Raw genomic sequence first — 23,359 nt, 5'->3', positions numbered from 1 at the left:
AGGCTCAGTAGTTGTGGCGCACGGGCTTAGTTGCTCCACGGCATGTGGGATCTTCCTGGACCAGGGCTCGATCCCGTGTCCCCCTGCATTGGCAGGTGGATTCTTAACCACTGCACCACCAGGGAAGCCGTGTATTTGTTTTCAAAGGTCATGACCAAACAAAAGAAAAAGCTGGCAACTCTATGTTGGTTTCCAAAATTTTTCTGAATATGTACTGGTCATGAAAGTTAAGATATATATATATAAATAAATAAAATATAAAAATGTATTTAAAAACTATATGATCCTATGATATAAAAGACACTGGGAAAGCAACTTTTGTCTAAACAATGTGACCCTGGGTAGGGAGGGCATAGTAACAGGAGGCTCAGTATCAAGTGGATTAAGCATTTGGGGAGGCCCAGGATGAGATGACTGAAGCAGAGTAACTACTCACCACGCCCCGGTTGTTCTTCAGTTCGCCATGACAACACAGCACCCTTGAGCTGTCAATCAGGGAGTCTTTCTGGCCTTCCTCCAAGTAAAGAAGTCGCTCTTTATAATAACGGCATTCAGATTCTCCAGTCTTGGTGTTGATTTCTGCCACGATTCCCTGAATGATGTTTATCTGTGAAAACAAAAAGAAAGTATGGGGAAAGTCAGCAAACCATTCACATCAACAAGGCCCAGGTACTCAGCCTAGAAAGTCACTAAGATACACTTGGATCTAATTCTGAGATCATGTTATCTAAGTTGCTGCTTTGGGAAAAGGGAAAAATAAATAAATGCTTTTAATATACTGTATCTATCCATCCATACACCATCTATACATGTACACATATAAATACATATAACATATATTCATTTGTACACACACACATATTTGTATTATATATAAAACTAATGTTGACGCATAATTTTATATGAGTGAAAGAGATATGAGGTATTGATTTCAATATGCAGGACTTATAATCACTAAGCTCTGTATCGCACATTTCTTAAAACATGCTCACAATGTTGAAAATGTAGGCATTCAAAAAATGTGGCCAAGGAGAGGAAAAGTAGAATGTAATAGTCTAGAAAAGGGATTGGGTTGTCCTTGGGGATTTGAAACCCAGTTTCAAGGTCTCTCTACATGCACTTAATCTAACCTACAAACAATATTTGCAAACTGGGTGTGAATAAATGGTTTGGGTATCTTTTTAGTGACAAAACATAAATGATTTGTGAAAGACAGAGAACTAGGAATGGAAACAAAGGACACTAGGAGTAAGAATGGGGACAATTTGTCTATATACACTCAGGCTCATACCTACAGCACACGTGAGTAAATTAGGGGTAGAGGGATTTCAAAGCAATGGTGGATGCATTATTGTTTTTGTTTTTTTGCTTCTTTTGGCCAGGCTGCTCGGCTAGTGGGATCTTAGTTCCCTGAAGGACTGAACCCAGGTCCTCTGAAAGTGAGGAGTCCTAACCACTGGACCACCAGGGAATTCCCTGCATTATTGTTAAATTCAAAATGAAGCAAAACACAACAACAAGAGTACAACACTGAGACATGTTCAGTAAGCATTTATTCCAATGTAGTGTTGTTCTATAACATGAACAATACATCTAAAAGTTAGAAAATTCTAGAAAACAAAGGAGCAAGAAATCAGTTGAGTAAAAACTCAGTGACACCAATCCAAGGCAAAATAATGACTTCTTCACCAGAGTCCTCTGTCCCCTAATAGTGAAAAGACCAACAGTCCCATCTTTCTTGTGCTGGTATTAACGGAAAAGAACGTAACAGATGAGAAATGTCAGTAAGGCCTCTTCTTGGTCACATTTACTTAATGGAAAAACAAACCAGTCTCTGAAAAGCAAGGTTTTAAAAGAGGCTTTTACTCAGTGAAAAGCTACCAGACCTTGTGTTCAAGTGGTAGTGAATACTAAGATTGTTAAATGATCATTTTTCACTTGCCTTCTGCCCAAAGCAACTGGATAAAAACTTCTACCCAGTTATAAACTTGGTATTTCCATGTAAGGTTTTTTTTTTTTTTTTTTTTTTTTTTGCGGTACGCGGGCCTCTCACTGCTGTGGCCTCTCCCGTTGCGGAGCACAGGCTCCGGACGTGCAGGCTCAGCGGCCATGGCTTACAGGCCTAGCTGCTCTGCAGCACGTGGGATCTTCCCGGGCTGGGGCACGAACCCGTGTCCCTTGCATCGGCAGGCGGACTCTCAACCACTGCGCCACCAGGGAAGCCCTCCATGAAAGTTTGATAGAAGACCTTACAGCTTGGAGTTGAAGTCTGGTGACTGCATCCTATGGACAGAGGCATAATCTCTACACCTCTGTAGCTACTAAGAGTTTCAAAGATCATTTATTTACTCTTTTCTCTATTTCCTGAATTTGGATGGTAGCACTACTTTGATAATTTTAAAAAAACATTATTTTTAAAAATACAGGCTCTTGGGGCTTCCCTGGTGGCACAGTGGTTGAGAGTCCGCCTGCCGATGCAGGGGACATGGGTTCGTGCCCGGGTCCGGGAAGATCCCACATGCCGCGGAGCGGCTGGGCCCGTGGGCCATGGCCGCTGAGGCTGCGTGCCCGGAGTCTGTGCTCCGTGACGGGAGAGGCCGCAGCAGTGAGAGGCCCGCGTACCGCAAAAAAAAAAAAAAAGAAAACAAAAACAAACAAACAAACAAGAAATTTCACAAAATATTCTAAAGCTATGACTCATCCTTCAAATTAATTCAATTAATGCTTGTTGAGCAACTTTCAGTGTCAGACTAGGTGGTGTCATTCAAAGAAATGAGACAGGGTCACTGCCCTCAAGAAGCTTAAAATATATGGGAGGTACCTGAGCAATTGTTTTATGTCTACCTTATCTTTCTACTTTATTACATTTTTAATATGTAGTGAAATCCATACTTTTTCCTTGTTTTTAATAATTAAATTTTTTTTTTCATTTATTTTTTGGCTGCATTGGGTTTCGTTGCTGCGTGTGGACTTTCTCTAGTTGTTGCGAGCAGGGGCTACTCTTTGCTGCGGTGCATGGGCTTCTCATTGCGGTGGCTTCTCTTGTTGTGGAGCACAGGCTCTAGAGCACGCGGGCTTCAGTAGATGTGGTGCGTGGGCTCAGTAGTTGTGGCACACAGGCTCTAGAGCTCAGGCTCAGTAGTTGTGGTGCACGGGCTTAGTTGCTCCAAGGCATGTGGGATCTTCCTGGACCAGGGATCAAATGCGTGTGCCCTGCATTGGCAGGTAGACTGTTAACCACTGAGCCACCAGGGAAGTCTCTCCTTGCTTTTAAAGACCTTTGTGGGGCTTCCCATGTACCTAGAGCCCATGCTCCGCAACAAGACAAGCCACCACGAGAAGCCCGCACACCACAATGAACAGTAGCCCCTGCTCGCCGCAACTAGAGAAAGCACACGTATAGCAACGAAGACCCAATGCAGCCAAAACAAACAAACAAACAAACAAAAACACCTTTGCATTCATTGCTGTGGTTCATCTTATCTGCTATTACTAGGTGTACCTGGGCAGCTGGAATTAATCAGTACTTGAGTCAATTTTCTGAATTTCCTGCAAGTATCCAGGAAACCAGAAGGAAGATGTACTATAGGCATAAAGATATGTTCATTTCCTAATTTAACTCAGGAACTGAACAGCAGGCATTTCACGTGAAGATTAATAAACTCAAAAGCCACAGTGGTTCCTTAGGCAGCTATGACTACTCTCAAATGCTGCTTTTCTCTCAGGTGTTTGAAAAAATAAAAAGAGACAAAAGAATGGAAACAATTGGTGTTATTCCATATTCTATGTCTATATTTATCATAGTAACTCTGGGTTTGCTTTCATTTATTGAATATATTTTTTGTATTTATACTGACCTGTATACCATGAACTAATCCACCTGCATACCATGTCTAATCTCTCTGCACTGGTTCTTGAGAGGAATTTATTTTGCAGAATTGCAGAGAGGAATAAAGTTACATATAGCAGACTGGCAATAGCAAGCAGTCATGCTAGTTGTGCATTTAAATTAAATTTATTGCTGCATCTCTCATTTGGGTTCAAACTGAAGGGCAGGGGCTGGTAAAGGAAGATGATAAAAGATACCCATAACAGAACAGGGATTAAACCCACACATGCTGGAATCGTCATCCTCAAAGTAGAATCTGAAGGTCCTGTCTGTCTAGTCCCTTGTGCAGTAATATCATCTACTTGTCGGCTCCCGACATGGACCAAGAATAGCAGCTTTCACTGCTGTTGCATCAAAAGCAGGACTGTTCTTCCCATTGATTCCAGTGATATTTTTTTAAGGAATTGGAACAGTGGCAGGCAGAGGGAAGAGATGGTCTGCAGGATCATTTTCTGGCTGAAAGAATCCTTAGAATTTAAAACATTAAACAACCAGATCTGGAATATATGAATATCCAAACTTCTATTTTAAGATGTTCTCTTTGGGGGGAAATTTCTATCAACCCTCCAAAATACTATTAAGAAATTCTAATACAGATGTGGTAGTTTACCCACTGCATTAGAAGCAAGACCATTCTTTAGATCTAATCATAAGACTGAATGCTTGGTGTAGAAGCAATTTACTTAAGAGTTCCCTGATTTTTCCCTTTTCATAGGTGGAAAATTTATTCAGGGCACATATAAGTCAAGTTACATTGGTACTGTGGATTTTTTTTTTTTTGCGGTACGCAGGCCTCTCACTGTTGTGGCCTCTCCTGTTGCGGAGCACAGGCTCCAGACGCACAGGCTCAGCGGCCATGGCTCACGGGCCGAGCTGCTCCGCGGCATGTGGGATCTTCCCGGACCAGGGCACGAACCTGTGTCCCCTGCATCGGCAGGCGGACTCTCAACCACTGCGCCACCAGGGAAGCCCGGTACTGTGGATTTTATGGTTATCAAACATCCACAATGCACTCAGGAGTACAGGGCTAAATATTTCTGTTCATCTAGGGTAATGCCACAGGGATTTTGAAAAGAAGGGGGGGAAACTGCTGTGCCTCTATAGTGTAAATGGGCATTTAGAAGACTTGCTTTGCAGACATTTTCAAATGCAGGTATACCATGCTTCACACATAAATCTGCCTGAATAACTAGGTGCAGATTCAACTTTCTAAAATGGCATCACATTTTATGCACGAGGGAAACTGGTGCATCCTTTCATATTGCAAACAATCATATTCTTATCTGTTTTTAAATTCAAACTTTAGCTCACCAGGTGTTTTTTTTTAAAACAAAGCATTATTCTTTCATGCTGCATATTAAAAAGAAGAAATCTTTACCGTAAAATTCAGAGCAAGCTTGTTTGCTTCAAAAAAGTAATTATTTAGACTAGTTTGAGCTCCCTGTTGTTCTCATTCCTACAGACCACACACTTGCTGGGATGAAATATGGAGAGGAGGCAACGCTGTTGCTCTTCCCAGTAACGAAAACAGACACGATGAAGTGAGATGGGCTTCATCCCTGGTGTCTGCATCCCCCATCATGCTGGATTGGTAGGCTAGTCTGTATGTTGGGCCTGCCAGACACATCAAACACCTCTTGAATCAGGAGAGAGTCTTTCCTTGTTCTTCTCTATCCCCACATGGACAAGTGGCCCAGCTCTGTACCAGTGAGGCCCCTCCACAAAGCCTGGTGGCCAGAGAGCTCTCTGCAATTCCAAAGGCAACAGGGGCTTAAAGAAGTAGCCAGGCTTTCAGCTCCATAGGATCATAAAGAAGTGGAAAAGTCATAAGATTTGCAGTCTACACTGAAAAGGTTCAGATATCAACTCCATTACTTGCTGGCCCTGGACTTGGGTGAGTTATTTAACGCCCCCAAGCCTGATCTGGAAAAGGAAAATGGCCCTAACATGAACAGGTACCTCACAGGTTATTATGAGGATTAAATGAGATACATAACCCATAAGGCAATTACATAAAGTTGATTTACTAGATGTTCACTACATGTCAGCAGGTGTTACTATTATTATTGCTGTTGTTGTTACTACTTACTATTAAGTAAGTTAAGTCTTTCTCTGGGAAGAGATAGGCAGTTTGCTCCACAGGCTCAAGGCTTCTGATTTTCTAATCACCTCTGCATATCACCTTCTGTTATTGTCCCAGATCCAGGCAGGGAATAAGCTCTTTGAACTGGTCTCTTAGCCTCCATACCCACTGCTGACTCCCTAAGCAGGTTTCCAAGACTGCACATCTGGACCACCGCAGCATCCTCCCAGCTTGCTTCCCTGTCCCTAGTCTCCTCTGTCCCCTGTCCTACAGATGAAGAGTAACATGTCCAAGATTACACAGCTGGTCAGTGATGGAGCTGGGATTTGAACGTTGAATCTAAGCTACTTAAAAAACAAAAGCAGGGCTTCCCTGGTGGCGCAGTGATTGAGAGTCCGCCTGCCGATGCAGGGGACACGGGTTCGTGCCCTGGTCTGGGAAGGTCCCACATGCCGCGGAGTGGCTGGGCCTGTGAGCCATGGCCGCTGAGCCTGCGCGTCCGGAGCCTGTGCTCCGCAGTGGGAGAGGCCACAACAGTGAGAGGCCCACGTACCGCAAAAAAAAAAAAAAAAAAAAAAAGAAAAAGCACAACAAAGGAAAAATGTCTCAAATTGATATTTAAAGCTCCCTGTAACCAATGTGAACCACCAACCTCTGCCCCTTCTCCTGCTGCTTCCTGAGTATCATCAACCCCAGGCAGACTGACCCATGGCATTCCCTGGCATGACCTGTCCTGTCATTTCTTCACACCTTTGCCCAGGCCATTTGCTCCTTGGGCCTGTCATCTCCTCTGCCCTGCCCCGCAGAGCACCACAATCAGAACCAAGCTCTCTGGGCAGAATGCTCACAGTTCACCACAGTCTCACAATATGGACCCCATTTTTCCTGGTCTTCTATTGCTGCTACGGAAGAATCCGTATTTCCCAAACCACCCAGCTGTATACTCAGTACAGTTGCTGGGGAGTAGGTTTGACTAGTCTGCATGTTTGGATCTGGGGCCAAGGAGAGCTGGGTCTTAAATGGGTGTTGACTTCACAAATGGGCTTTGGTAAAAGGTAAAAGGCAACTCTCATTTGCTAACTAAACAAAGCTATTCAATTTAAAATCTCCACAGAGATCTTAACCCTCACAGTCAGCAACTGTAACAAACAGATTATAGAGTCACCTATATAGAATCAAGAAATTTTAGAATTAAAGGGACTTTAGAGTGCATTTCATGTAAATACTGCATTTTATAGATTATGAATAGTGCTGATTTGCAAAATCAAAACATGGTTAATGTCAGAGCCAAGGCTGGAACCCAAGATTCCTGAGTCCTGGTACCCAGGGACCCTTCATCTTCTAGCCATTGGGGAAAACAACAAGGGAAGACAGAAAGAAACAAACTTACAGCTTCTTCCAGGTGCTGCTGATCCGGATTATCATTTGGTGTGTGCCTCAAGATTTCTCGAAGAAGCAGAGGGTATTTCACCAGACGGCTCCTTGGAATATCAAGGAAATTCCAGAGATCTAGTTTGCGGCTAAAGGGGGATTCTAAACATCGCTGTAGGAAATCTTGCACTCGGTGATCTTGTTTTTTGTGGTCCAGCAGAGCTTTGGCAGCTACTTGATTGCTGCAGTAGCTGTCGTAGGAGCTGAGACAAGGCAACTAAGAAAGGAACATTAAAAGAGGGTTGGAGCATTAAAATAATTGTGCTCTGAAGCTACATGCTAACGTCACTCATTGGGACTGAACAAAACCTAACTGGTCTCCAGGCCTGGCCAACATTCCTTTATCTAGATGGCTAGAGGAGACAGAAATGGAATCTTCAATATGGCAGGCAATGGATAGTTCTTTAAGCTCCTGCTTGCTTGCACAAAGTTATTTTCTTAGTGGCATGTTTACTTTCTTGATTGTTAAGACCTCAATAATTTGTTTGCATTTCTGCCAATCTAAGCTAGACACAAAAGAACTGGAATTACTGTATATGCACACAATTCAGAATTTTCCTAAACTGGAATTATTGCATATGCATACAGAATTGTCCTAAACTTTCAAAAGTATCTGGTGAGAGGAAAGTCTCCTATATTTTTTAAAATACGTGTTCTTTTAGAATTATTAATGAGAAACTAATCTAGAAGACTTAGTGGCTCAAAAAGAAAGGAGTCAGACTCCACAGCCCAGCCCTTTGCATGGCCCAGTGCAAGCACCTCTACATTAGTTTTAGGTACCTGATTCCAAGGCGGACCAAATATAAAGAACTCCAAGAAGTTAAAGCAAAAGTATAATCACTAAAAAAATTAGATGCAGAAAGCATTTAGAAACATCTTTTAAATTAGTTCTGACAGGCCAGAATGATTCTTGGCTATACCTAATGGTTAACATCACAATTCCATGCAAAGAACAATTTAAGCTTTAAGACTTTGGAATACTTCAAGTCCACTATTTTCCTTCCAGTGAAATACTAATTTCCCTGATATGTCCCATCAGTCACATGGTGCAAACAAGGAGTCAGAGACTCAGTGAAAGCACTGCTCATCTCCCTTTTCCACTCCTCCCTATGACAGCATCCTAATGCACAGGCTGTCAGCTTCCAGAAAGTCACTGGAGGCAATAAAATGCAGCCAATGGCCCTGCTGTGTTTGCTTCTCTCCCTGGACTAGGAAGCTGCTTTTACCATAACACTTGCTCTGTGGAGGGATTCGTTGCAAGACAGTGGCAAGAGGATCTTTCATTTCAGCATCCTTAGTACTGTGCAGTGGGCCTACTGTACAATAAACATTCAAAGTCTGTATGTATTCTGAATGAACAAATGAATGAATGTTTAATGGATTACCAGATTAGGTAATATTTGATGGTTTGTGAACACAGCTTAAAAATAAGTTGTGGCAGCATCTGAACAAAGGGTCAAAGTTTAACTATTCTGCTACTACTTTTATACCTTTTTTTGAAATTATTTTCTCAGTGACTGAAACCGAACAAGATACCATGAAAGTAACGTTTAAAAAGTTCACTGTTGAGTTTAACATTCCTTGGAAATGCCTACCTTCTTTACATGTTATTAAAAACCTCTATTTGTGTTAAAAAGAATTACAGAAATTCTTTTCTCAATGTTATATTTGAAAGTAATGATAATTGGTGCTTACACACACACACACACACACACACACACACACACACATGCACGCACAAACACCCTGGATGTGTAATGTTTAAAAGTTCACTGTCGAATTTAACACTCCTTGGAAATGTCTACATTCCTTACATGTTATTTAAAAAAAACCCTCTATTTGTGTTAAAAAGAGCTACAGAAATTCTTTCCTCAATGTTGTATTTGAAAGTAATGATGACTGGTACTTACACACACACACACACACACACACACACACACTCCAGATGTGGCACTGTGGCTTGTAATTTAGATCTTCAGAATTAATTAAAAAGAGACTCAGGCCCTCTTATTTTCATTTCCACTTCCTGGCTTTTTAAAAAGACCTGGAAATGCCCAATGTTTTCATTATGGAGAAACAAATCAGTAGTAACCATCAGATGTAAACTAGCAAGGAACCCCAACCACACGGCTGCTTGCTGTCCAATGGGCCGTTACCTTCTCTGATCCTGCCGCCTCTGCTGCCATGGCAACCAAATCTGGCTCTGGTCCTGTGTTCACAACTCACAGGGTGCTCATTTCCTGAGCATAACCTGAAAAGCTATCTGGTTTAGCCCACTGACTAGAAAAAGCCACAGGTGACATTTAACTAGATAGGGAATGAAGAATATACACATCTTGGTTCCAAAATACACTGTGATAACTCAGTAGTTAAGAGGACAGACTCTGGAACCAGGGAGTATCATGTTCAAAGCCTAACTCAGACAGTTAATAGTCAGGTGACCCTTCAGAAGCCTCAGTTTCCCCACTTACAAAATGCACATACTAATGTCCTCTTTTAGTGAGATACTGAGATATGGCAGATAGAAAGTGTAACAAGAGCTTGGCTCCTGGTTAAGAATTGGTAAGTAATAGCTATTATTAATATTATTATTATTTAACCCTAGAATATTTTCATTGAAGAAACTGTGGTTGAGAGAAACAAAACTACTTGCTCAGCTGGAGACAAAACCAGTCTGAAACGTGTTTGGCCTCCCCACCACCCTCGAAGGCTCTGAACTATTCACCATCTCTTTAAGTAGACTATCAAGAATTTCTAAGGGAAACTCAGCCTTTTTTTTTTTTTTTAAGAAATTCTTTCTGTCTTCCTAACATGAAAAGTGATAGAGCAAATGTATTTTTTTGCTTCTGTGTACCCTGCCTCTCTCTTTGGAATGAAAATTTATTGAGAAGCCAAATTAACATGAGAACTTGCTGCCTTGGAGACTTGATAAATTACTTCATTACTGAAAAAACCTTAGCATGAAGAAACAACTTGGGAAGTTGTTTCTTTATGAGAAGGGGAGGCTTATGAGAACAGGTCAACGTATGGTTACTGATCCTCAGTAACGAGGGTGGTTCCCTGAAAAAAACCTACCACTCTGCTAAGGTCTTCAAAGTAATTGATTCATTCTAAGGTCAAAAGGACTGGCCAGGGCTATCTCACTTGGGAAACTCACTTGTTTAAAGGGTTTTTTTTTTTTTCTTCACTTTTTTCCTTTGGGGGGAAAAATCAATTTTTCATGGGTTGAATGGGCTCTGACTTTTCTCATTCAAAATCCACTAAGATGTTTATTTTGTTCTGTTAAAAAGACCAGAACTCAAACAGATGTACCCCTTGGTTTACAATTCCCACTCACAGGGACACATCTGCAGTTAAAAGAGGGAAAACATTTAACTGCTCATCGGTCCTGATGAATAAGGACCGTTTCTGATGAGGTCTGGTAACAGTGGGCCAGTTGTTTAATTTTAGGCTAGTCTTTAAGCTGCAAGTTCCCATTTGATGTGGGAAGTGTCCAGACAGCAATGGACCAGCATGGTCAAACTTCTCTGGGGTATGTACAGAAAATGACTGCAAAATCTACCCCCATATCAAACTAATTTCCTAATGAAATGCATTTATTTCAGAAAAAAAATTAGTAACAAGGCAAATGCATTCATTTTTGCTTCTGGCATGAACTGACAATTTGTATATGACGTCTGAGGAAACCTTGTAGTTCTACACTGCCATCTTGTCAAAAACAGAGGGGTCATCATGCTATTCTGGAGTTGTGCCCTCACTCCCACCAAAGCAATCCACAGACTGAGCAAGTTTAAGAAAGATTGAGGCAGACTCTCTCTTCTCATTACACCTCCTCTGTCTCCAGCTGGCTAACTCTCTTTAGAGAAATTTCTCTGTGGGCTAATGAAGCTAAGACATCTAACATGGCTCATAATAAAATCAAAGTCAAAAATGTAAGATGAATCATCTCTCCTGAAATATTAAGGCACATTTTCTAAATTATTCATCTTAGAACATTACTTGCCTTTCAGATACCCTTGGGATATTTCAGCCTCAGTGCTAAAATTGACTCCTGAACTAACCTGGAGCAGGGGTGGAACACTCGAGGACTCACAGAAGGAAACAGAAATGCTTAATAGGGAGTGGTGGGGACTGTGGCAAAATAGAGAGTGCATGCCTTGTCTAAAATAAATTACAACTGAACAACCATGTTAGGCACTCAATATAACACCAGTTCAGCCCCAGAACCATAAATTAGAACCCGTAACCTAAAGTCACAGGTGATTTCTTCAATTAGGAAAGGGTATGGGTTATACTGGGATAAAGATCAGCATAATAACCAGCTTTCCTAAGAAGTTACTTAGGATCAGATATATGCTAAACACTAACAACATTTATGAAATGACATTTGACCATAAAAGTTTTTTTTCGTAGCATGAATAAAAGCTTTCTTAGTGATGGACAGGAAGCTGTAGATAAATTTTTACTAGAATAAAAAATATAATAATTATATTCGTAATTGGCCTGATGTGAATATTAACTAGTCTTACTTTCTTTAATGTGAAACTAGTAACAATTTCACGTGTGCCTTTTATTGTACAAAGGCCATGTTATCTTTAAATGCAGTACATTTATAATAATAAAAAAAAGTTTCCATGCTTTGAGGAGATAAAGGCTAAATGTAATGATAAATTTTACTAGAAATCTGCTATTTTAATTTTTTCTGATGTGAAACCAGTGTTTGCCAATAAAACAATTCTCACTAAAATGAAACTCCATCTACATTATTGAAATTTATCTTCAGTCAAGACCAGAGAACTTTTCTTACCCAGCCCACGAGGATGGGGCCGACGTGCTCAGTTGAGCCATCGGGCTTCCGTACATCTCGAAGCTGACTAAGGAGGTCTGGTAAAAAAAAAACAAACAGAATGCTTATTTTATTAGGCATTCAAATATGAACAGGGCTGGGAGATTTTGGGTTACTCACATTATTACATAACCATGACTTGTTATAAGACAACTCTATTAAGGCTACAAGTCAAGACTCATTCTGGGAACAAAATTATACCTTCGTGTAGAGGAATCAGGGAGTCCAGTGTTCCAAAAATTTGATTCAACTCTTGTTCTGTCATTATGGAGAGTTTCAGCATGGGGTCATGATAGGCCTGCACAAGAAGGGCAAGAGATGGAGGCAAACATTTAAAATCAGAGGAAGTAAGTTGTTAATGTAAATGCCTTCTGAGAGGCCCTACACAATAACAAAATATTTGGCTCTCCCCACGACTTCTCCCATAATGCTGCACAAACAGCAGATGGGTGTGGTTGGAGCAGATGAGAATCCAGCATTGCCTTGAGACTTTTGTGGTTGTTGATAAACCAAAGCAGATTTTTTTAAAGCTTCTTTTTTTTAAAATTCTAGTATATCTTACATCTCAGAAAGGGCACAAATCCTAAGTATAGCGCAGATTTGATTTGTATAATGTTTAAAAAATTAACTTTATTGAAGGTCTAGCAGCTTGAAAAACTCCACTTTATACAAAATTAGTTACTAGCAGGTTATTTTTCAATTAGTCCATATTTAAACTAAGTAAAGGAAGGGAAAAAAAAGGTGCTTGGTATCCTTTACTATGGATTTGAAGCAAAGAGGGCAAAATCTCTGCCAATCTTATTATCTCTTATTAATGACAATGAAACCACATGAACACATAAATATACCCAGGGCACTGCAATAGAATACAAACACTCAGACCGCACAATCCCTGCCTTGAAGGAGTTTTATAAAGCTAATTGGGAAGATTAAAACAAAAAAAAAGGCATGGAAAATTAAATATGTTAAAAAATAGTTCAAGATTAAAAATAGGACCGTTATCACACTGCAGCAAAAATTCATCAAAGCATAACTGCTCTAGAGGATCGGAGAATTAGAGGTAGAATGGCTAAGGAAGAATTTAAAGATGAGCTGCTTGGCATAGAGAAGGAGGTGGTAAATACTGTTGGAAGAATGAACTGAGACTTGAGTTTGCTTCTGGAGGATAGGTGGATATGGATGGTTGAAAGGAAAGGGAAGGGTTTCCAGGAAGGTAGGACCAGCAAAGCAAAGGATAGAAGTGAAAAAGGGAAATCTTGATGCAGGAAGGAGGAGTTGGACTTATGACCAGCAAGATGTCTCCCAGAGTTAAATGCTTTTTTTTTTTTTTAATTAATTTTATTTATTTATTTTTGGCTTCGTTGGGTCTTCATTGCTGCGCACGGGCTTTCTTTAGTTGCGGCGAGCAGAGGCTATTCTTCGTTGAGGTGCACTGGCTTCTCATCGCGGTGGCTTCTCTTGTTGCAGAGCACATGCTCTAGGAGCACAGGCTCAGTAGTTGGGGTGCACGGGCTTAGTTGCTCCGCAGCACGTGGGATCTTCCCCGACCACGGCTCGAACCCATGTCCCCTGCATTGACAGGTGGATTCTTAACCACTGCGCCACCAGGGAAGTCCCTAAATGCCTTCTTTGTCCTCCCCACCTTCCTCCTCCTCAGCCCTGCCCAAAACTCAGTTTCTTGGCTGATTCCAAGAAAAGCTTGGATAGCCATTTCTCAGGAATGCTACAAATGGGATAAAGTTGGATTAAGGACATTATCATAAAGTTGGACTAAGGACACGTAAAAGAAGGGAAGTATCTTTTCAACCCTCTGATTTTTCAAGGAGGCTGTATCGGATGAAGGATTCTGGATTTCAGCCTCCATGGGGGTCAGTGGAATGGAAAGGTTTTCGAGGAAGGCTGTTGTCAAGACTATACAGACTACAAGGCATGAATCTCCTCTCCCTTCCCACACACAAAGTGATTAAAAACAAGTTTCCATATAAAAGACTCTAACTTACATGATAGTGTGCAGTTGCCTCAACGAACCACTTTACCCACTTATGGGATTCAAATGACTTTCTAAGACATGGTTCCAGTTTCAGATGTCTACACACTCTCTCCCAGGGATGAAGGGGACCTGCATGTGAGACTTCTAGGACAATGAAATGCATGTGAAGCCAGGCCCGATGAACACTTTCTGATTAAACTGAAGTATTCTTTGAGGTGCATTAGAGACATGCAGAGGAGAACCCCTAATGGTGCCAGGTCTAGAGCCTTCCTGTTTTGAGACATTTTTCCCACTACTTGGTTTGTAGATTCTTCTCGATTTTTGATGACCTGTCCTAGTCATAGAATGAGTCTAATAAAACACAATCTTAGAACTGTGAAATTACTCAGAGGAAAAAAGCAGGAGGTGACTCAAAGGACCACTGGATTCGAATGTACCTTTTTTGCCAATTTCAAGTCCTCTATTAAATCTTCTTCTCCTTGAGAAAGCTCAAAGATGGCCTGCAAGGAAAGGTAAAACACATTTACTGAACTTTCATTTTTTTTTTTTTTGCGGTACGCGGGCCTCTCCCCGTTGTGGCCTCTCCCGTTGCGGAGCACAGGCTCCGGACGCACAGGCTCTGCGGCCATGGCTCACGGGCCCAGCCGCTCTGCGGCATGTGTGATCTTCCCGGACCGGGGCATGAACCCATGTCCCCTGCATCGGCAGGCGGACTCTCAACCACTGCGCCACCAGGGAAGCCTCTCCTTTCATTTTTTTTTTTTTTTGCGGTATGCGGGCCTCTCACTGTCGTGGCCTCTCCCGCTGCGGAGCACAGGCTCCAGACGGGCAGGCTCAGCGGCCATAGCTCACGGGCCCCGCCGCTCCGCGGCATGTGGGATCCTCCCGGGCCGTGGCACGAACCCATGTCCCCTGCATCGGCAGGCGGACTCCCAACCACTGCACCACCAGGGAAGCCCCCCTCCTTTCATTTTTGAGACCAAATTCAACTGATGCTCAAAGCCCCAAATCTACTTCTTTCTTAAGGATTTTTAAAGGATTCTTAAAAAGTTAAATTGACCCGAAGCAATTGCATCTAGTGGCTAAAACCTACAAAGAAAAGATTTTGCAAAACTTCTGTGTAATGTGCCTATTTGTTTGTGGCAGAAAGAGTTTTCACATATGTTTCTAATCCAACAAGTCATAATTCATTTACAGAACTGTGATGCAGCTGAACAAGATGGAACTCTTTTAGGTAAAATAATTAGAGTCTGAGCCATGGATTCCATGTCTCTTTTGTGAGTGGCAATCATAATAAATGATTCGGGGTCTGTTCTCAGTGATGGACATGGAATTATTATTAATTGGGCCATCACAATTTGTCTTCCTTCTATTCAACAGAAGGTAAATCTCAACAGAAAGCTTTATTCTCATCAGCCACTTGTCTTAAGGCTGCATTGCAGGAAGAATCCGATATTTTATCACTCTAGATGTCTGGTGAAGTTAATTCATTCTAACTTACTCCTTGGCCCTGCACTGCACAATAAAGTTACAGGAGCTGGCTGTGTGCAAGAGTGTGTAAACGGACGCAATAATTTGCTTCTATTAAGCCATCATAATTTAAGAGCGATGATGTGCAGAACAGTCTTTCTCTTTCATCTGACAGTCTCAACTGTTGGCAAACTTTACATTATTAAAGAACTACATGCCTGTGGTGACTCCTATGTTTCTTTCAGACCAGAGGGAAGAGGTGAGCAGGCTTGGAGAACACCTCCATCCCTGGGGTTGGTGGAGAGCAGGACAATGAATGTGCTCCCTGGCCCAACGGGCAGAGGCAGAACGCTGCGCTGGAGGCCAGTGCATGGTGACCCCTCTCAAGGCCCCTAGTAAAGCTTCCATGTCATGCCCTCCTGGTACTCTACTTTGTTTAACCTTTTATTTTGAAATAATTAGACTCACATGAGAAGTTACAAAAATAATACAGAGAGGTCCTGTATAGCCATTACTCAGCTTCCTCCAATGGTGGCTTCTTACATAACTACTGAGCATTATCAAAACCAGGACATGGGTGGTTGCAATACAATTAAATATTTTTACTTGGACCTTCCTCAGATTTCCTTGTATGTTTGTTTTACCAGAGCTCAATGTGGCCCCCAAGAGAGGAAAACCACAGAACCCCATACTGGGATACACCAGTCAGGTGTCTGTGGAGGGGGGTGGGCAGCACAGTGTCACTGTGAAGACCATGGGATTTGGTTCACGGCTCCAGCTCTGTAACTTTCTAGGTGGGTGACCTTGTGTTCACTGTACCTTAGTAATCTCTTCATCTGCAGAATCAATCCTCCCCTCCTTTCTTCCTTCCCACTGTACAAGTTATATATGCACACTATTACACAGAAAAGTATAAAGAGGAAAATTTTAAATTATCTACAATACCATTTGTTAACCACTGTTAAGATTTTGCCATATTTCTGCAAATGATTTTTTCAGTGTACATATTATTTTTAAATTATTTATTCATTTTTTAATAGACTAGCATTGACATGGTTCAAAATTTATAGTGTAGGAATGGGCCCATGGTGAAAACTTCCCTCTCACCTCCTCCTTCTCACCATCCAGTTCCCCTCTCAGGAAGCAACAATGTTACCAGTCCCTTACATGTCTTTTCAGAAATATTTTATGCGTCTATAAGCAAATATGCGAGCACACACACACACACACACACACACACACTCATTTTTACTTTTTTTACATAAATGGTAGCATACTATACCACCCTATTTTGTGCCTTGCTTTATTCACCTAGCCATACATACATATCATCACTTCTCGTGTTTCTATAGTTACAGAATGTATGCACATTCACTATGGAACCAGGACCTGGTACATCTTCTTTGTAAATTCAGATTTTCACAGCAGTGTCTTTTTTTTTTCCCCCACATCAGTTTCTTTTAAAAGTCAGGGCCACACCCACCCAGCTGGATTCTGGTTTCTCAGCTCCTTACAAGGTGTGACATCCCCATCTGTCGTCTTTCTATCAATGCAGTGAAGAACTGACTTGGAGATCGCGGTGTAGACCCCAGCTTGGCTCTCGCCTGCAGTGTGCCTTGTTCTAGACACACGGGCAACTCCAGGGGTCCCAGCCTACCTCCTGACGTTTGATTTCCTTGGACGTGAGCATCTGATTGACGCACACATCGAAGGTCTCACTCCACAGCTTGCTGTCTCTCCGCTTCGTGCTCGAGGGGGCGGCATTTCTGGACCAGGGTCTGGGGGCGAGGAGGTCAGGGCGGCTTTCGCTGCGGAAGCTGATGGAGCGCTAAACAATGAGAAAAACAAACCGTCACGGGGGCAGCAGCAGGACTGGGTGGATCGTTTGAGTGGCTTCCTGTTACTGACAGAGCATAAATCAGACATTTGCAAGAAAGAGAGGACAATGCCACAAGGCCTGTGGGAAGTAGGGCATTGTCTTGCGCCTACGTGCTAAGGAAAATCGGGCAAGGGGCCGCTTTCAGAGACGTGAAGGGAGTATCCGTTCTGCGAGACCGGGATAACCAAGTGTACCACAGCACAAGAACATTTCAGGTCAAATGCATGCGCAAAGGCGGCTCTCAGACAAGTGATGAGCTCTACTTTTTTCCCTGTGGACACCCCCGCTCTTGAGAACAACAAAGGTTAACAGTAGTGGATGTCCTTTAAAAAAAAAAAAGCAAAAAGAACATCTGGCCAGTACTCCTACTCTCCTCCCCCTTGTGGGAACACTGCCCACTCTCCTTGGGTATCCCCTCTCACATAGTGTGGGCGGGCTCCCCCAGACCTGACCAATCAGAGTACTCCACCACCCTGGTTCAGAGAGGGACACGCGATTCCCTGAAATTTGCTGTGTGCTTCATGGGAGAAAGAGCAGAAGATTTTTCCTTTGGGATTGTAAGCTCACGAAATAACATAAGCAGGAGTTTCTTGAAGCAACTCTCTTTGTTCACACAGAAGAGTGTGTCTGCTATAGGAGAGAATAGAGGGACACACAGAATAAGGGATGGAGAGAGAGTCCGAGGGAGGGAAGCAGCAAGCTCTACCCACACTCAGCCCCTGGACCTCAGTGTGCTTGAAGCCAGGAAGAGCCACTAAGACTAAGGGCTAATATTGATACATTCCTCTTTCTGTTTACATTCGCCTCATTTGTGGTTCTCTCTCTCAGTTACCATCTTGGCAGCAAATGATGCCTGTTCCAAGTTATGTTCTTGTTTTACAAAGAGGTCCTGGTAGACTTTGGGGTGGTCTAATCATCCGAAGTCCTCCCCTGTGGCTGAAACATGCTACCACAGTGCTTTCTCTTGACAAATACAAATGATCAAGAAGAAAGCTGAACGCATCATCTTCAGCCTTCACCCTAGATGATTTCAACACACTTACTGGAAACTTTGCCAAAGCAATGAGGTGTTGCTGTGCTGAAAAGCCACATTCTTATTTAGCAAGTGTTCCCTGTCATGGCTGTGGCCACATGTCTATGGCCTTCAATGTGAAGTTCCAACTCCTTATTTTGGCACAGAAGTCCTCTTGTAATCTGACCACAGTCTGTCTATCTAGAATCATCTCCTGCCACTCACCCATGAGCCCCCTATTCTCCAGCCCTACTAGGCTATCTGCCATTCCCTAAATGTACCATGCTTTGCCATTTGCTGTGCTTCCTTCAAGCAGTCTTCTTTTCCTGGAATGCTTTTCTTTCGTTGCCTTGCTGGCTAACTCCTAACTGCCCTTGGGATATAACTCAAATACCTCCTCTAGGAAGCCTTTACCAGTGTTCTCCCATCCTTTCCCAGAACAATTTGGACATCTCTCTGATATAATGATGATCAGATTTTATTATACTTACTGGTCACCTGCTCTGAATTATAAACTTCCTGAGGGCAGGAAATGACTTTGCATGTGACATATGAGCCGTCATCTCTGAGACATAAGGTAGCTTCCAAATATTTTGAGATTCAACCATAAAATTTAAGAAAGTAAAGAAAAATTTAAAAGAACTATGCAACATAAGGGCATTGTTAAACAAGTTATAATTCATCTGCTTGATAGAATGTTATCTAGCCATTAAGACAATTCTGATACTTTTAACAGCTAAAAATCCCTTCTTTGTAAGTTAAAATAAAATTAGGATGAAAATCTGTATATGAACACTTTATAATTATGAAAAAATGCACATGAGCAAAGATACAAAGGGAATGCCACAAAATCTATTGTTTTTGCCTGATGACATTATAGGTTATTTTCACCCTAGTTTACAAATTTGTATAATTCAAGAAAAATGAATAAATGAAAAACGTAAAGAGAAACTGCCAAGGGGCTTCAGGGTATCACCACAACCTTCTGGAAGCAGGAAGCGAGCTCTGTTTGCAAGCAGTAACAGCTCCTCAGGCTGGCCTAGGCACCTGTGAGCTCCTGGGCTCGTTAATGAGCGATCGCTGGACCAGCCCTGTGAGGGTCAAGAAAGTACTTGCTCCAAATGCAGTTTACTAATGGTATCTCACAAATCCCTGTGATCTCTTGAAAACAGGCCTTTATAAACAGTGACCAGACTAATGCTTGCAGATCCCCCCCCCCCCCCCCCCCCGCACTCAAAATCAATTAGCCACAGGCACGGAAAGGTCAAAACAAGCAAAGTGAGTCACCAAGTAACTCACTCATCTCAGTTTGTGGTTCTGATGCTAGCTGGGGCAGGAATAAAAGAGCAGAAAGAGAGGAAAACACAAAAAAGAAGATTCAAAATCAAAGACATTTTCCACTTTCACTTGAGAGAATCAACCGCCTTCTTTGTTCCAGTGTCAGCCCCTGACCAACTTCAAGTTTCCCCCCCTCCACCACCAGTTTGAAAGTAATTTAGGCTAACTTTAAATTTTCATACAAAAATATATAAAATTAACTACAAATCCCCTCATTTTCCCAAGTGCAATTCCTAGAAGTAACTGCTATAAGTTTGTTCGAGGTCTTTCCACACCTTTTCTATGCATTTGCTAACATTCACAGAAAACAGAACGTCTTCTCTTTTCACTCAACAACATGTCTCTCCATGTTAGAATATAAGACCCACTCTTAAAAAAAATAATAATTTATGGAGGTGAAATTCACATAACATGAAATTAACCACTTTTAAAGTGAACAATTCAGCCGCCTTTAGTACATTCACTGTGTTGTGCAACCACTACCTCTAGCTTGAAAACATTTCCATTGTCCAAAGTCACTCATTCTTTTTTTTTAACTAAGGTACAGTTGGTTTACGACATCATATTAGTTTCAGGTGTACAACATAGTGATTCAAACATTTCATAGATTATACTCCATTTATAGTTATTATAAAATATTGGTTATAATCCCTGTGCTATACAATATATCCTTGTAGCTTATTTATTTTATATATAGTAGTTTATACCTCTTAAATCACTCATTCTTTTTTTTATATCTTTATTGGAGGATAATTGCTTTACAATTTACAGTTTCTACTGTACAACAAAGTGAATCAGCCATATGTATATGTATATCCCCATATCCCCTCTCTCTTGAGCCTCCACCCATTCTTTTTAATGGCTACAGAGTTAGTGTCCCATAGTCTGGATGGACCACATGGATTTAATCAACCTCCAACTGATGGACATTAAAATCATCTCCAGTGTCTGGCTATTATAAAAAGTGCCTTAGTGAACATCCTTTATGTATTTATGCTGGTATTTCTGTAAGGCAGATTCCTTAAGTAGAATTCCTTGGTCTAAGAAGTATCAAGTTCTTAACGTTTGATAAGTACTGGCAAATTGACCTTCAAATAGTCTGTTCAACTTCATAGTCTCCAGAAAGGTATATGATAGTACCTTTCTCTACACACTCATCAATAGGATATTATTATCAATCTGATAGGAAGAACAAATACATCTTAATTTCAGTTTCATGTTTCGAACATAAGATTGAACATATTTTTATGTTTTTATTGAAAAATTTCCCAGAGTTGGAGACTTTTTTTCTGTTGCAGTTTGGGGGAAAAAAAGAGAGAGGTGAGCTATACTAGGGGAGCTCCATCTCTAAGAATTCCTGGTTTTGTCTTTCCTTAGTGATTGTTGGGCTTGGGTACTAGAGGGAAGGGACAGGGATGAAGTTCACCACGTATATCACAGAGGGGCCGTACATACTTGCTCATGCTTAGTACTTCCGATGAGTTCTTTCCGATCCTCACAACCACCCTGAAAGGTGAGAGTTTATTCCCATCTGGCTGATGATTAAACTGAGGCTAGGGAGGCTAAGGTATCTCCCCAGCTAGGATTTAAAACCAGATCTGTTTGACTCCAAAACCTGAGCTCTTTCTACTATGGGGACTGTACCTGCTGTTTACATGCAAATCATGCATCGCAGGGAGGTTTCAGTCAGATGGGACTCAGCCTTCTTGGAGTTTAAGTCTAGTTAAGAAGAGGGAATGCATTTGCTCAGTTTTAGGAATAATGACTGAGTGGCTCTTTGACCAATCAAACTTCAGATTTACACCTTTAATTTGGATGGATTAAAAGAAACATTTTGTCTTTTTAAAACTCCACTTAGAAAGGGGAAGGATGCTGAAAAGAAGAATCCCAAAGAAATAAAGAATGCTGGACAGAGGTGTGGTTAGCAGCTGGCTGGCCCTGGAGACAGCTCACAGCCAACCAGGCCCAAGCCATGGGGGGGTGTTCACGATAGTGCTGACCACACACCATACCTGCACCCCTACCAGTCATCAGTACAGCTGGCCACAATTAGATGAGAGGATTGGAGCTGGTGGAGAAAAAGTGATTACTGCTAGGAGGAAAAACCCAAAGAAGAGGAATGCCTTGAGAGAGAGGAGAACAGCCACATCCCTTCCAGTGCCCCTGCCACTGCCCATCCCCCTGTGGCTCTCTTTCACCATGTGCTGTGTGATATCATTTACCGGTTTGTTTCTGACATGTCTGTTTCCTCCCAATAGAAGGTAAGCTCCTTGAAGACAAGGATATCTATTTGTTCTATTCACTGATGGATTCACTAACACTGGCACATGGTAGGACCTCAACAATTTTGCTTAATGAATGAACGTCGTTGCTTGTATATGCTGGGCTCTGTGAGTGGGGCTTTAGAGCCCTGCTATGCCCAAGAGGTGAGGATTCCTACCCTTTTTTTTATAGATGAGGAAACTTGAGCCTCAGAGAGAGTGATTCTTTGCTGAAGGTCATGCAGCTAATGAATGGTGCTCCAGAATTTAAACCCAGGTCAATGGTGAACTCAGGATGACAATCCACGTCTGGTCTATTTGAGTCCAACTCTCCCCCACCCCTTGCAATTTTTTTTATATGCTTTTTTAAAAAAATTAATTTATTTTATTTTTGGCTGCGTTGGGTCTTCGTTGCTGCGTGCGGGCTTTCTCTAGTTGCGGCGAGTGGGGGCTACTCTTCATTGCGGTGCACGGGCTTCTCATTGCGGTGGCTTCTCTTGTTGCTGAGCACGGGCTCTAGGCACACGGGCTTCAGTAGTTGTGGCACGAGGGCTCAGTAGTTGTGGCTCGTGGGCTCTAGAGCGCAGGCTCAGTAGTTGTGGCGCACGGGCTTAGTTGCTCTGCGGCATGTGGGATCTTCCCGGACCAGGGCTCGAACCCATGTCCCCTGCATTGGCAGGCGGATTCTTAACCACTATGCCACCAGGGAAGCCCCCCCTTGTAATTTTTAACCAATATCCTACCCTGCTTCCTCTAGGGTAAAATTTAAAGTGTGTTGGAATGCATGTGCCCAAATAGATGAGTCTCAGGCTACTTCTCAGTCTGTGATAGGGAATCTCAGCCTTGCCACCAATAACGTTTTGGACCAGAATATTCTTTGTTGTGAAGGGTTGTCCTGTGCATTGCAGGATGTTTAATATTATCCTCACCTCTAACCACTAGATGACAGTAGTACCCCCCCACCCCAAGCTGTGACAACCAACACATCTGCAGATGCTGCTGAATGTCCCTTGGGGTGAGAAACACTGGTCCACGGTGACCAGGGGAGGCTCACTTCAAAGTAAGGGACCCAGCTTGGAAGGGACTGGATTCAAAACAGAATCATGTACATAGGTCCCCCTAGTTTGGGGATTCTGGGCCTGGACTGAAAAATGTTCCAG

At 42.1% G+C, this 23,359-nt stretch overlaps 1 protein-coding gene across 4 annotated transcripts in view; it reads right to left on the bottom strand.

Moving 5' to 3' along the window:
- The window catches only part of ARHGEF3 (Rho guanine nucleotide exchange factor 3), a gene marked incomplete at both ends in the record, with an annotated part of 279,852 nt that overhangs the window by 7,227 nt on the left and 249,266 nt on the right, over nt 1-23,359 (bottom strand). For all 4 annotated transcript variants that reach the window (XM_079713688.1, XM_079713691.1, XM_079713690.1 and 1 more), the window contains 6 exons: nt 437-607; nt 7,363-7,620; nt 12,211-12,287; nt 12,451-12,547; nt 14,677-14,739; nt 17,367-17,537. In XM_079713688.1, the coding sequence (XP_079569814.1) occupies nt 437-607; nt 7,363-7,620; nt 12,211-12,287; nt 12,451-12,547; nt 14,677-14,739; nt 17,367-17,537 (837 nt within the window). The remainder of the gene's footprint in view (nt 1-436; nt 608-7,362; nt 7,621-12,210; nt 12,288-12,450; nt 12,548-14,676; nt 14,740-17,366; nt 17,538-23,359) is intronic.

Source organism: Hyperoodon ampullatus (assembly GCF_949752795.1).
Source record: "Hyperoodon ampullatus genome assembly, chromosome: 10".
In the NCBI taxonomy this organism is placed as follows: Eukaryota; Metazoa; Chordata; class Mammalia; order Artiodactyla; family Ziphiidae; genus Hyperoodon; species Hyperoodon ampullatus.
The sequence above is the reverse complement of the archived record's forward strand: the minus strand, read 5'-3'. Positions and strand labels throughout refer to the sequence as shown.